The sequence below is a fragment of the Dendropsophus ebraccatus genome, chromosome 12 (genome assembly GCF_027789765.1).
Source record: "Dendropsophus ebraccatus isolate aDenEbr1 chromosome 12, aDenEbr1.pat, whole genome shotgun sequence".
NCBI classification, from domain to species: domain Eukaryota; kingdom Metazoa; phylum Chordata; class Amphibia; order Anura; family Hylidae; genus Dendropsophus; species Dendropsophus ebraccatus.
The window spans coordinates 89,500,066-89,515,698 of NC_091465.1; the positions used below are offsets into that span (position 1 = coordinate 89,500,066).

The 15,633-nt window shown below is 49.5% G+C and overlaps 1 protein-coding gene across 1 annotated transcript; it reads left to right on the top strand.

Annotated features, from left to right (window-relative positions):
- Positions 1-2,435: 2,435 nt before the first annotated feature.
- Positions 2,436-15,238, top strand: LOC138769215 (trypsin-3-like). The gene is made up of 5 exons (XM_069947532.1): positions 2,436-2,502; positions 6,683-6,845; positions 12,288-12,429; positions 13,627-13,893; positions 14,866-15,238. Exons 1-5 carry the CDS (start codon positions 2,448-2,450, stop codon positions 15,007-15,009), a joined length of 771 nt encoding a protein of 256 aa, XP_069803633.1. The 5' UTR covers positions 2,436-2,447; the 3' UTR covers positions 15,010-15,238.
- The last annotated feature ends 395 nt before the right edge of the window (positions 15,239-15,633 follow it).

Genomic DNA, 15,633 nt, shown 5'->3' on the forward strand with positions numbered 1-15,633 from the left:
ACACCCCCAGGCTCCATCCCACTGGTCACAGCAGTTGGAGTACAGGAACACCCCCGGGCTTCATCCCACTGGTCACAGCAGTTGGAGTACAGGAACACCCCCGGGCTCCATCCCACTGATCACAGCAGTTGGAGTACAGGAACACCACCAGGCTCCATCCCACTGGTCACAGCAGTCGGTGTCTATGGATTTCCACACTTGGTCTTCTCTAATCAGAAGTCTGGTCTGAGGAAGAAGTTGTTTAATCACAGAATTGCCACTGCTCACCCCCAAGTCTCCCGGCACAATGACTGTAGACAGGGGTGGGTGGTATTGTCCATACAGGAGTGTCCACAGTCAGTGGTATAGTACTGGTCCAGACTTGCTTCTTGTTACAGATCTTTTGGAGGCCTCTTATCCTGGCCAGAGCCGGGATTTTGCAACTCAGTCCATTATCCCTCAGCAACTTGAGCACCAAACTGGAGTCCATCATTCTTGGCCATTCTCCCCTCCTTATTTCTTGAAGACCTAGGCTTAGGGGTTGGCTGAGACGGTTCCCTACCACAAGTCATCGCTTTGGACACATTATTATAATTCAGTGCGCGTGCGGATCTCTGAATACTCTGCCTGTCCGGAATATCGACCTTCACTTCAGCTAGTGTTAAGAACCACTCTTCTCTCTTTAGGCTAGGTTCACACATAGGATTTTTGCTCAGTATTTCACAACCAAAACCAGGAGTGGATTGAGAACACAGAAAGGCTCTGTTCCCACACTATTAAAATTGAGTGGATGGCCGCCATTGTTTTAAAATAACAGAAATTATTTTCCATTAAATGGCGGCCATCCACTCAATTTTAAGAGTGTGTGAACAGAGCCTTTCTGTGTTTTCAATCCACTCCTGGTTTTGGTTGCAAAATACTGAGCAAGGGGGTTGTTGCCCCCTCCTCCCCTTTTTTTGTTTACTTGTTCACCCCTCTACCCCTTCCTGTTGTCATTTTTAGGCTCAGACATTGGGGTCCCCATTGACTTCAATGGGTTCGGGTCCTAGCACTTTTTTATATTCTAAATTTCCTCATTTCGGCTCATCCCTACCAATGACTGTCTGGGCATGCTGGGACGTGTAGTTTTGTAATGGCTGGAGAGACGCAGTTTGGAGGCTACTGACACTCAATCAGTCCTAGACAAACATGTGCATGTAACATGTGGTCGCCAAACTCATCGTGCTGGTACTTGTAGTCCAACAGCAGCTGGAGAATTCCAGATAAGAGACACCTGTTACGCAGAGAATGATCCGGCCCCAGCAGCTGAAGTGACGGACACTGGGAGGGGGGCACATACTTTTTAAGGTCATGGTTACTGGCACGGATCACATAAACTAAGAAAACTGTGAACCATGGTTTAATCATCTCCAGCGTGAGCCGAGTCCATTCTGGGTCAGTGGCCTTGCGGCGGTGGTCACATCCCCCCCCCCCTCCCCCCCGGCTTATCTGGTAGTCTGGACTCAGGGAAAGCTGGGTGAGTCCCCCATATTGGTTGTCACCCCATCTTTCCCATTGGAGAATCACTACTAAGAGCAATTTTTACCCTGTAAATTCTACAATGTATCAGACACTTAAAGGCACAAACACCCATTATGCAAAATAGCCACTAGATGGCGCCGGACTATTATTTTTCCATCTGCGGTGGAGGCCGGATCATCCTGCAGGTCTGAAGCCAGACTACAACTCCCAGCATCTTCTAACACTCCATCTTACCTTTGCAGGCTGTCAAAGTGATTGGAGTCTAAAATATGTTGTATAATATTGCAAAGTATTCTGGGACTTGTAGTTCCTTATCAGCCAGTGTGTATCACATGCTTAGATACAGTCAGGTGACGCAAAAGGTCTGTGACAAAGGAAACAATGCCGGAGGAGACAAAACGAGGAAACTGCGGTGGTACAGGGCGTGGTGATACGAAGACTCACAGAGAGCCCACCCAGCTTTCCTGGAGCCCTGCCAGGCAGCTGCTCCCTGTCCCCAGATCCCTGCTTCCATTCAGGAGTCTGGGAAAGGTGAATGTCTGTCTCTGTGGGGTTGCAGGACCTGCCATATTGGTTGTCACCCGTCTGCCTCAGAGACTTGCAGGACTATGTTGTTTGAGGCTTGTAGTGCCCTGCAGTCGCTGCTGCCGCCCGCACAGGGTTAACAGAGATTTGGCAGCGCTGAGTTGTCAGGATTCAGCTCCTGGGGTGCCGACCTGGATGCAGATGAGACTGTGAGGACGGCGTCTCATGTTATCCCGGCAGGTGCCAGCGAAACCAGAGATGCCCTGATGCCACCTATGGCTGCCGAGGGTAAGATGAGCTGCCTCCCCTGTCCTCAGGGGACATAATAGCCCTTTCTACCCTGCTGTCATGTTGCCATGGTGACGGGGCAGGGAAGCGGGTACCGGTGGTGGGCTTCTCCCTCTGCCCATCAGTATTTTAGGATGGACGGTCACAAGCTGCAGCTCCTGCTCCTCCTGCACTTCTCCGCCATGATGGGTGAGTTCCCGCTACGGTTTGGGGGGCGGCTCAGTGACATGGGAACGGTGAAGATTTGTTACTTTGGGTCAGTCGCTTGCAATTCCTTGTCATGTGACTTGTCTCCCAAGGGTAACCCTCCCCACAGGCAACAGGCAGCACTGGCGGCCCACACTGACAGGCACCGGGTCGTCACAGCTGGTGGTGCGTGCAAGGTCTGGGACCCTCCATTACTGATATCGGGGGGTAGATGGGGATGCGGTTGTGGGCCACAGAGGCAGGAGGAGAGGGGCCTGGTCCCGCAGGGGAGGGGCGGGGCCCGCAGGGGCAGGAGGAGAGGGGCTGGGGCCCACAGGGGCAGGAGGAGAGGGGCCGGGGCCCGCAGGGGCAGGAGGAGAGGGGCCGGGGCCCGCAGGAGAGGGGCGGGGCCCGCAGGGGCAGGAGGAGAGGGGCCTGGTCCCGCAGGGGAGGGGCGGGGCCCGCAGGGGCAGGAGGAGAGGGGCCTGGTCCCGCAGGGGAGGGGCGGGGCCCGCAGGGGCAGGAGGAGAGGGGCTGGGGCCCACAGGGGCAGCTTGTGGCTTCAGGGATCCACTGCAAAATCTGTAATAGGGCCCCAAATCACCACGTGCCATGTATAATACTGGGGCCGTCTTATGGGGCAGAGGGGCCCAGTGTGACTGCCGCCTCTGGCTCCCACCCCTATTAGTGACACCCTGAGGGGAATTAGTCTCATATGTGAGTACCCTGTAAAGTACCTGCAGTTCAGTCTATCAGTAACCCCTTCCTTACCTGTAGTACAGTCCATCAGTAACCCCTTCCTTACCTGCAGTACAGTCCATCAGTAACCCCTTCCTTACCTGCAGTACAGTCCATCAGTAACCCCTTCCTTACCTGCAGTTCAGTCTATCAGTAACCCCTTCCTTACCTGCAGTACAGTCCATCAGTAACCCCTTCCTTACCTGTAGTACAGTCCATCAGTAACCCCTTCCTTACCTGCAGTTCAGTCCATCAGTAACCCCTTCCTTACCTGCAGTACAGTCCATCAGTAACCCCTTCCTTACCTGCAGTTCAGTCCATCAGTAACCCCTTCCTTACCTGCAGTACAGTCCATCAGTAACCCCTTCCTTACCTGTAGTACAGTCCATCAGTAACCCCTTCCTTACCTGCAGTACAGTCCATCAGTAACCCCTTCCTTACCTGCAGTACAGTCCATCAGTAACCCCTTCCTTACCTGCAGTACAGTCCATCAGTAACCCCTTCCTTACCTGCAGTACAGTCCATCAGTAACCCCTTCCTTACCTGCAGTACAGTCCATCAGTAACCCCTTCCTTACCTGCAGTACAGTCCATCAGTAACCCCTTCCATACCTGCAGTACAGTCCATCAGTAACCCCTTCCTTACCTGCAGTTCAGTCTATCAGTAACCCCTTCCTTACCTGCAGTACAGTCCATCAGTAACCCCTTCCTTACTTGTAGTACAGTCCATCAGTAACCCCTTTCTTACCTGCAGTACAGTCCATCAGTAGCCCCTTCCTTACCTGCAGTACAGTCCATCAGTAACCCCTTCCTTGCCTGCAGTACAGTCCATCAGTAACCCCTTCCTTACTTGCAGTACAGTCCATCAGTAACCCCTTCCTTACCTGCAGTACAGTCCATCAGTAACCCCTTCCTTACCTGCAGTACATTCCATCAGTAACCCCTTCCTTACCTGCAGTACAGTCCATCAGTAACCTCTTCCTTACCTGCAGTACAGTCCATCAGTAACCCCTTTCTTACCTGCAGTACAGTCCATCAGTAACCTCTTCCTTACCTGCAGTACAGTCCATCAGTAACCCCTTCCTTACCTGCAGTACAGTCCATCAGTAACCCCTTCCTTACCTGCAGTACAGTCCATCAGTAACCCCTTCCTTACCTGCAGTACAGTCCATCAGTAACCCCTTCCTTACCTGCAGTACAGTCCATCAGTAACCCCTTCCTTACCTGTAGTACAGTCCATCATTAACCCCTTCCTTACCTGCAGTAGTCCATCAGTAACCCCTTCCTTACCTGCAGTACAGTCCATCAGTAACCCCTTCCTTACCTGTAGTACAGTCCATCATTAACCCCTTCCTTACCTGCAGTAGTCCATCAGTAACCCCTTCCTTACCTGCAGTACAGTCCATCAGTAACCCCTTCCTTACCTGCAGTACAGTCCATCAGTAACCCCTTTCTTACTTGTAGTACAGTCCATCAGTAACCCCTTCCTTACCTGCAGTACAGTCCATCAGTAACCCCTTCCTTACCTGCAGTACAGTCCATCAGTAACCCCTTCCTTACTTGTAGTACAGTCCATCAGTAACCCCTTCCTTACCTGCAGTACAGTTCATCAGTGACCCCTTCTTTACCTGCAGTACAGTCCATCAGTAACCTCTTCCTTACCTGTAGTACAGTCCATCAGTAACCCCTTCCTTACCTGCAGTACATTCCATCAGTAACCCCTTCCTTACTTGTAGTACAGTCCATCAGTAACCCCTTCCTTACCTGCAGTACAGTCCATCAGTAACTCCTTCCTTACCTGCAGTACAGTCCATCAGTAACCCCTTCCTTACCTGCAGTACATTCCATCAGTAACCCCTTCCTTACTTGTAGTACAGTCCATCAGTAACTCCTTCCTTACCTGCAGTACAGTCCATCAGTAACCCCTTCCTTACCTGCAGTAGTCCATCAGTAACCCCTTCCTTACCTGCAGTACAGTCCATCAGTAACCCCTTCCTTACTTGTAGTACAGTCCATCAGTAACCCCTTCCTTACCTGCAGTACAGTCCATCAGTAACCCCTTCCTTACTTGTAGTACAGTCCATCAGTAACCGCTTCTTTACCTGCAGTACAGTTCACAGTGCAGCAGTATTAACCCTTTCCTAAAGCATGGTCCATCATCACCTTCTTTACCTGTGTGGTTTGGGGGTGGAGGGGTCATCTCTCCAAGCTGAGTGACTCATCCGCTCCCTGCAGATTTCCAGGAACATGGGGCCGGGTAATGCCTCCACTTCCAGGAGCCCCGAGCTGCAGAGAACTTATGGAGAAGGAAGAGAATATTACAGAGCCCCAACACTGCGGCATCCACAATAAGAAGCCTGATAGAAAAGGTCACTGTCAGGCCCCACAGACCCCATCATGACTTATTCCAGTGCTCATCCAGGGCTTCCTGGTTCATGAACAGAATGGGAGAACCGCAGTAAAGACTGACATTGTGCTTAGGCTGCAAAAAAACATCCCTCCCCTTAGTAACCTGCTGTGTTAATCTTTATAACTCAGGGTAAGAGGAAAGCTGAGTTAGAGGGTGAGCGTAGACTCCTGTTCACACAATGCAGTAATATCACAATTTTACCACAGTCTGAAGTAATTTCAGAAACCATGTTAAAAAATGGGGCATTAAAGGGGCACTCTGGTGAAAATTTCTAGTTAGATAGAATTGTAATTTACTTCTATTTAGAAATCTCCAGTCTTCCAGTACTTATCAGCTGCTGTATGTCCTGCAGGAAGTGGTGTATTCTCTCCAGTCTGACACAATGCTCTCTGCTGCCATCTCTGTCCATGTCAGGAACTGTCCAGAGCAGCAGCAAATCTCCATAGAAATCTCTCCTGCTCTGGACAGTTCCTGACATGGACAGAGGTGGCAGCAGAGAGCACTGTGTCAGACTGGAAATCTGAGAGCAGATTGAAGATGGCGGCAGATGGGAGGTCACATGACCCAGACACAGCAATGAAGTGTATAGATGCAGCAGAGCTGGGATAAAACAGATGACACTGCAGGAACAGTGGGGATGAGTGCACCTTATAGGATATATGAAATCTCGGAGTGCTACTTTAAGCTGTGGGATGAGGTTAGTAAACAATATTCCCATCATTGACAGAAAATGGAGATGATGAATATGGTGAGAAATGTTAATATAAGGATGAAGAACGGTTCATTATACGGTGATTACAGGGGATATCAAGGACTAGTAAGACACAGCTGCTGCAGAAACAGCGCCACTCTTACGTACTCAGTTTGTGTGGGGTACTGCAGCTACACTGAAATAAATGGTGCCCAATTATGATACCACAACGTTGGCACCACCAATTTGGCGCTGTTTTCTAAGCTTGGATAACCCCTTTAAGCTGCTGATCGCCTGGCTGGTATGCAGCTCACTGGACCAGGACCATATTTTCTAATGTTTCAGGCGAGGGGCAGAGGAGCATGACGCGTATTATTGGGGGGTACTCAGTGTTGCCCTATTCTACCCGCTACCTGGTGTCTCTGAAGAGGAATACGGGACTGCACTTCTGCGGGGGGTCCCTGGTCAGCAGGTTCTGGGTCCTGACAGCCGCCCACTGCAAGATTGAGTAAGTAGACGAGGACTGAGGGAGAGGGAAGCAATATGGCTGCAGGTGGCGGCTGAGCGCCTCTATACATGGACTGTACATACTCCAATCACATCCAAAGCTGCTGCTGCTTTCCTGCTGTGTTGTAGTGTGGGAGATAGGGGGGGTGGTGAGGGGTAACCGGAAAATTGTTATGAAAAATGATCCCAAAAGTTGTATTTACGCAAGCAAGTTACTGATAAAAAGTACAGATCATGGAGCAAAAAATGACGCCTCACACCGCCCCATAGACCAAAGGGTAACAGGCATAGAGCATGCTCGAGTCATGCAAACCTGATCGTTCCGCATTTGATTAGCGGTGGATAAAGTGGGAAAACATGGATACAGCCAATGACTATATCCATAGGGCTTTATCCAACTTCAGCAGCCACCGCTAATCACATGCCGAATGATCGGGTTCGGATGGACTCAAGCATGCTTGAGGTTCGCTCATCTCTGGTAACAGCGTATCACACATCCATAGACCAAAGGGTAACAGCGTATCACACAGCCCCATAGACCAAAGGGTAACAGCGTATCACACATCCATAGACCAAAGGGTAACAGCGTATCACACAGCCCCATAGACCAAAGGGTAACAGCGTATCACACATCCATAGACCAAAGGGTAACAGCGTATCACACAGCCCCATAGACCAAAGGGTAACAGCGTATCACACATCCATAGACCAAAGGGTAACAGCGTATCACACAGCCCCATAGACCAAAGGGTAACAGCGTATCACACATCCATAGACCAAAGGGTAACAGCGTATCACACAGCCCATAGACCAAAGGGTAACAGCGTATCACACATCCATAGACCAAAGGGTAACAGCGTATCACACAGCCCCATAGACCAAAGGGTAACAGCGTATCACACATCCATAGACCAAAGGGTAACAGCGTATCACACAGCCCCATAGACCAAAGGGTAACAGCGTATCACACATCCATAGACCAAAGGGTAACAGCGTATCACACAGCCCCATAGACCAAAGGGTAACAGCGTATCACACATCCATAGACCAAAGGGTAACAGCGTATCACACAGCCCCATAGACCAAAGGGTAACAGCGTATCACACATCCATAGACCAAAGGGTAACAGTGTATCACACAGCCCCATAGACCAAAGGGTAACAGCGTATCACACATCCATAGACCAAAGGGTAACAGCGTATCACACAGCCCCATAGACCAAAGGGTAACAGCGTATCACACATCCATAGACCAAAGGGTAACAGCGTATCACACATCCATAGACCAAAGGGTAACAGCGTATCACACATCCATAGACCAAAGGGTAACAGCGTATCACACATCCATAGACCAAAGGGTAACGGCGCCTCACACAGCCCCAAAGATAACAGCGCTATAAGGAGGGAATAGAGACATTTCACACAAATTTAGGGGTTTCTTTTAAAAAAGGTTTTAATTTTTTAAAAGCCATCAAATAAAATAAAAGTTTTACAAGTTACATTTCGCTGTAATCGCACCGATGTGGGGAACATACAGAACAAGTCAGTTTTACTATAGGGCGAACGGTGTAAACACAAAAATCCTCAAAATTTTAACAATTTTTTTTTTATTTCACCTTCTAAATATTTTTTTTTTTTTAGTTCTGCAGTATATTTTAAGGAAAAATGAAGCCAGTCATTACAAAGCACAATCGGTGTCACAAAAATAAGGGCTCATGTGGGGTCTGTAAGTGAAAATCTGGAAGTGCTAAAGTTTTATAAACATGAGGAGAAAAAAACGAAAGCGCAAAAATGAAAACTGAGAAGGGGTTAATGCGCAGATACAGAATCAGCACAAGAGAGGACGGCTCGGGGCAGGCCTGTCGGTTAATTCCCCTTTAAGAGACTTTTTGGAGCCAGAGTCTGGAGTTTTGCGAGACGTTTGAGTGGTTTAAGAATAGTCACTGATGCTAGTGGTGAGGTTAGTGGCGACTACCACGAGTGTCCGTACAGTAACAACTCTGCCGGAGAGGGTCCTCAAAACTTTGGATCGGTTGCGATGACTTGAAAAGATAACAGATAGAGACAGAGAGAGGGAGAGACAACCAGATCCGTCTCTCTGTGATGAGTGTGCAGAGCGGCATCTCCAGTAGCACTTGGCACTGACTTCCAATGGTTGCCAGTAGAAACGCAGCTTCTCCTAACCCTGACCACTGTGGAACGCATATCTTTGATAACCCCCTCAGCGTGGACAGGTAGAGTCCCCTCAAGCGTAGTGGAATCTCTGGTGAGTTACACAGTCAGGACCACAGCTTAATCCTGTCCTCTCCCTGCTGAGAACAGGGCCCTCCCCACCCCTACTTATAGACTTCTGGGTAGCTCCCTACTGGTGGAGGTGGCCTGAGGTAACTCGGATGCTGACAGACATAGCGAGACCTGTGACAAGGCAGGACAGAGCGAAACATGAGGGGAGGGACAGAGCGAAACATGAGGGGAGGGACAGAGCGGAACATGAGGGGAGGGACAGAGCGGAACATGAGGGGAGGGACAGAGCGGAACATGAGGGGAGGGACAGAGCGCAACATGAGGGGAGGGAAAGAGCGCAACATGAGGGGAGGGACAGAGCGGAAGATGACGGGAGGGACAGAGCGGAAGATGAGGGGAGCGACAGAGCGGAACATGAGGGGAGGGACAGAGCGGAAGATGAGGGGAGGGACAGAGCGGAAGATGACGGGAGGGACAGAGCGGAAGATGAGGGGAGGGACAAAGCAGAATATGGAGGAACACTGTCACTGAATGGACACCTGAGAAAAAATAAGACAGTATATATCCTCCTCTACACATTATTACATGTAGTTACTTAATAACACACAGCACAAATGCAGGGTTGTTTGACAGGACACATCTGTACTGCCCCCCTCTGGTTAGTGTGTGCACAAGACACGCTATGTATTATAGAAGATATACTCTGATACCAGGGTGAAGTGCATTATGGGATGGCACAGGACGGAGCGGTCAGTGCACTGATGACTCTGTCCATGAACTATAAATGCAGCTTTGGATGTAACTAGAGTACAAGATACAGTCCCTGACAGAAGTTCTGTCGCTTCTCTATGTTGTAGAAACCAAAGCTTATAACCTGACCTAAAATTCATGCATTTGTTTTGGAAATGACTCCTATGAAAGCTGAAACCCTCCCAAATGATTTTTTTTTTAACGGAAACAAATTTGCGTCACTGCTGAAATATTGATCATTTAATGAACACAGAAAGTCGGATTTTGGCAAGACAAAAGTTTTGTCGCCCACAGAAAATAATGTGAAAATCAAAATAATTCACTTCAAATACTAAGCTCTGTTTCCTACCATTGGTGGATGTGCGGCTATTAGAGCCATATGAAATATTTTGTGTGACTTCTATGGGTTTGAAGGACGGCAACCATGTGTATCAACAATGATTCATACAATTTATTGATGAAGTCATCAGGAATAGCAGAGAATGTAGTCTTACATGCCTCCCAGAGGTCATCAAGATTCTTTGGTTTTGTCTTCAAAGCCTCCTTTCATCCTACCCCAAACATGCTGAATGATGTCCATGTCTGGTGACTGGGCTGGCCAGTCCTGGAGCTCCATGATGTCCATGTCTGATGACTGGGCTGGCCAGTCCTGGAGCTCCATGATGTCCATGTCTGGTGACTGGGCTGGCCAGTCCTGGAGCTCCATGATGTTCATGTCAGGTGACTGGGCTGGCCAGTCCTGGAGCTCCACTATGTCCATGTCTGGTGACTGGGCTGGCCAGTCCTGGAGCTCCATGATGTTCATGTCTGGTGACTGGGCTGGCCAGTCCTGGAGCTCCATGATGTCCATGTCTGGTGACTGGGCTGGCCAGTCCTGGAGCTCCATGATGTCCATGTCTGGTGACTGGGCTGGCCAGTCCTGGAGCTCCATGATGTCCATGTCTGGTGACTGGGCTGGCCAGTCCTGGAGCTCCATGATGTTCATGTCTGGTGACTGGGCTGGCCAGTCCTGGAGCTCCATTATGTCCATGTCTGCTGACCGGGCTGGCCAGTCCTGGAGCACCTTGATCTTCTTTGCCTTGAGGAACTTTGATGTAGAGATGGATGTATAAGATGGAGCACCATCCTGCTGCGTCACCTCTTTTATGATTGGGGATGTAAGAGGTAGCTAATACTTCTTGATATTTTAGTCTATTGATATTACCTTCCACCTTGCAGATGTTTCGCACACGCCATACTGAATGTAACCCCAGACCATGATCTTTCCACCACCAAACGTAACTGTTTTCTGGGTGTATCTTGAATCCATATGGGCTCCAGTAGATCTCCTGCAGGATTTGCGGTGGTTGTGGTGTAATTCAACTGAAGATTCATCTGAGAAATCCACCTTCTGCCACTTTTCTAACGTCCATCCATTTAGCAGGCTGTGGGCCTTGGCCAATGCCACGCATTTTTTTTACTTGCCTTTTGTTTAGTGCTTCTGGGTACTGATTCCTCCACGGAGGCCATTTCCAGACAGAAACCTACAAACTTTTCTAGGTGACACAGGGCCTTGAGGTGAACGGGCCTGTTGGAGCTCCGCCGCAGTGGAAGAGGGGCTGGCTTTCGATTTTCAAACCAAGAAACGTTCCTCCTGAGCAGTTATCTTGCGCGGTCTGCCGGACCTGGGCTTGTCAAAAACATCTCCAGTCTTTTCAAATCTTTTTTTAATTCTTTGTACTTGAGGCTAAGGGTACTATTACACCAAGCAATTTTCCGACTACTAACGATTAACGATAAACGATCTAAACGACCGCTAAGGCAAACGACCCGAAATCGTTTGCCCAAGTACACGAATTGATGATCGTTATTTATGATCGTTCTTGCGGTCGTTTAGTCGTCGCTATTGCGTACGTTTCAGCTGTGAATTCTTATTCCACCGAACGGTGTGCGAAACGATGAGCGAACGATCAAACGATAAAAATAGGTCCGGATCCTATTAAACGATCAACGATTTCTAGTTGGTCGTTTAATCGTTGCTGCTATTACACAAAATGATTATCGTTCAAATCCGAACGATTTAACGATTTTTCGAACGATAATCGTTCCGTGTAATACCACCCTAAGACACATAAAGGTGCCGCCACCTCTGCAGTGGATCCGGTCTTCAGCCTCTTGATGATCCAGGCTTTGGTCGGAGAGGGGATGTTTGGCGTGGTGAAGGTGGGGGGTGCTGGAATTCTTCTTAGAGCAGAGCTTTGTATTTGATGTGAATTATTTGTTTGATTTTCACATTACTTTCTGTGGGCGACAAAACTTGTGTGTTAATCTGACCTTTCTGTGTTCATTAAACGATCAATAATTCAGCAGTGACGCAAATTTATTTTGGTTACAAAAACCTCATTTGGGAGGTTTCGCTTTTATATGAGTGATTTCTAAACCGCCTCTATCGCCATCCATCACATTCACAGACAGAACCAGATGCTGGTGGTCGCCGGGGAATATTCCTTGTCCATCTATGAAGGAACGGAGCAGATCTTCCGGCCTGCGAAAATGGTGTGTCACCCTGAATACAGCTCCTCCTCCAAGAACGCTGACATCATGCTGATCAAGGTGAGCCACATGATGTCATCAGTCACATGACTGCGCACATTCGTTGTAGTCTTTGCATTATATTGGAGCAACACAAGTTTTTATAATCTCCAGCTACTGCAATACTACAACTCCCAGCATGCTCTCCAGCTACTGCAATACTACAACTCCCAGCATGCTCTCCAGCTACTGCAATACTACAACTCCCAGCATGCTCTCCAGTTACCGCAAAACTACAACTCCCAGCATGCTCACCAGTTACCGCAAAACTACAACTCCCAGCATGTTCTCCAGCTACTGCAATACTACAACTCCCAGCATGCTCTACAGCTACTGCAATACTACAACTCCCAGCATGCTCTACAGCTACTGCAATACTACAACTCCCAGCATGCTCTCCAGCTACTGCAATACTACAACTCCCAGCATGCCCCGCTCTTTAGTTTCACAAGCTTTACAGTCACCCAGGACCTGTCCACCTGGAATCTATCTTCTCTTTGCTGACATCCCATAATGCACTGCACTCAGATGCATTGTATGCTATCTCCTACAATGCATCAGCTGGAAGTCAGTCTAGGGTTGTATGGGGACCTTGACTGAGAAAGTGCCAGACATTTGTGATTTACTTCTATTACAATATCTCCAGTCTTCCAGTACTTATCAGCTGCTGAATGTCCTGCAGGAAGTGATGTATTCTCTCCAGTCTGACACAGTGCTCTCTGCTGCCACCTCTGTCCATTTCAGGAACTGTCCAGAGCAGGAGAGGTTTTCTATGGGGATTTGCTGCTGCTCTGGACAGTTCCTGACATGGACAGAGGTGGCAGCAGAGAGCACTGTGTCAGACTGGAGAGAATACATCACTTCCTGCAGGACATACAGCAGCTGATAAGTACTGGAAGACTGGAGAGAATACATCACTTCCTGCAGGACATACAGCAGCTGTACTGGACAAGTGGATATTCTTAATAGAAGTAAATTACAAATGTCTGGCACTTTCTGACACTGGTTGATTTGAAAGGAAAATTTTGGTGTGAACAACCCCTTGGGGGGAGGGGGTCGGGTTTGTGGTCAGTTGTGGATTTTTAAACTGCAGGGTCTGTGTTACGACCAGTCACTGTGTAGCTCTAGTGTTACAGGTTAGAGATCAGCTCCTTTAACATTTACAGCACTTGTAGTAATGTCCGTCCATTAACGCCACCTCCGTTTATTATTTTGCAGCTTAATCGCGCCGCTGTGTATAACTCCTTTGTATCCATAGTGCCTCTCCCCGCGCAGGGGGTCTCGCCCAGTGAGGGTCGCCTGTGTCAGGTGTCGGGCTGGGGTTACACCAGCACAGTCAGCGGCAAGGCTTCCGACACTCTGCGTAGCGTCAGGCTGCCCATTGTCCCCCTGCGGAGGTGTAACAGCTCGGCCTCGTACAACGGACACATCACCAAAAACATGATCTGTGCCGGCTACAACAGCGGGGGCAAGGACGCCTGTCAGGTGGGTGTCATACATCTGCCCTGCCTGCAGGGGGCACCAGAGGTGGCAAGGACGCCTGTCAGGTGGGTGTCATACATCTGCCCTGCCTGCAGGGGGCACCAGAGTTGGCAAGGACGCCTGTAAGGTGGGTGCCATACGCCTGCCCCACCAGCAGGGGGCACTGTTATACTCGCATGGAGGCAACAGATCAGAGGTCGCCCCTTGCCCGATGGGTCTTGTACTCCATGCAACTAATTCTACATGACTTCCTCCTATAGGGGAACGACCGCCCACAAAATAATAGTCTGATCAAATCATTGTCTGGAGGGACAACCAGACAGCAGTACCAGCCACCGTACACATAAAACTGCCATATAGTGCCAGACAGCAGTACCAGCCACCGTACACATAATACTGCCACATAGTGCCAGACAGCAGTACCAGCCACCGTACACATAAAACTGCCATATAGTGCCAGACAGCAGTACCAGCCACCGTACACATAATACTGCCACATAGTGCCAGACAGCAGTACCAGCCACCGTACACATAAAACTGCCATATAGTGCCAGACAGCAGTACCAGCCACCGTACACATAATACTGCCACATAGTGCCAGACAGCAGTACCAGCCACCGTACACATAAAACTGCCATATAGTGCCAGACAGCAGTACCAGCCACCGTACACATAATACTGCCACATAGTGCCAGACAGCAGTACCAGCCACCGTACACATAAAACTGCCATATAGTGCCAGACAGCAATACTATCCACCGTACACATAAAACTGCCATATAGTGCCAGACAGCAGTACCAGCCACCATACACATAAAACTGCCATATAGTGCCAGACAGCAGTACCAGCCACCGTACACATAATACTGCCATATAGTGCACAGTGCTTTATACTACCACTACCATGTAGAATATGTCGGTCGGGGGGGGGTCTCCATACCTTGTATGTCTCACTTGTCGCCCTCTTTGTTGCAGGGTGACTCTGGGGGACCCCTGGTGTGTGATGGACGAGTATTTGGTGTTGTATCCTGGGGTCACAGCTGTGCGAACCCCAACTATCCTGGGGTGTATACGGCCGTAGCCAATTTCCAGAAGTGGATCTACAGGACAATATTTTAAAGAAACCCAAGATCTGAGCCAACGTTTAGTGACAGACGTGACCTTGTGGTGCCAAAAACGGGGGCACATCCACACAGTGACCTCTGACCCATCCTTGGATACCGACCATCACGCTGCAAAAGGGCATGGCGGACGGACTGGTGCTGCATGGGTTAATGTTAGACTAGATTGGGAATCTTCTTCATTTTTATAACCATTGGGGAGCAGACTCCTCTAGGTGCTGTGTATAATTGTGGGGTCCGGGGGTCCGCTCTGTATCAATGAATAAAGTGATAACCTCTCTGTGGTCCTGAGACTCGCTGTGCCCATCACCCGTCACATTATAGAATATAAACTCCAATGTGGGCGCCAGTCCAGGGGCTCCGCTGTGTGCCGGGTGGGAGCCTTCTGCCATTACAGGCGGGTCAAGGGAGCGGAAGAGAGGCGGGAGGGAGGGGACGAGAGGCGGGAGGGAAAGGACGAGAGGCGGGAAGGAGAGGACGAGAGGCGGAAAGGAGAGGACGAGAGGCGGAAGGGAGGGAGCGGACGAGAGGTGGGAGGGAGAGGACCAGAGGCGGGAAGGAGAGGACCAGAGGCGGGAGGGAGGGGACGAAAGGCGGGAGGGAGAGGACGAGAGGTGGGAGG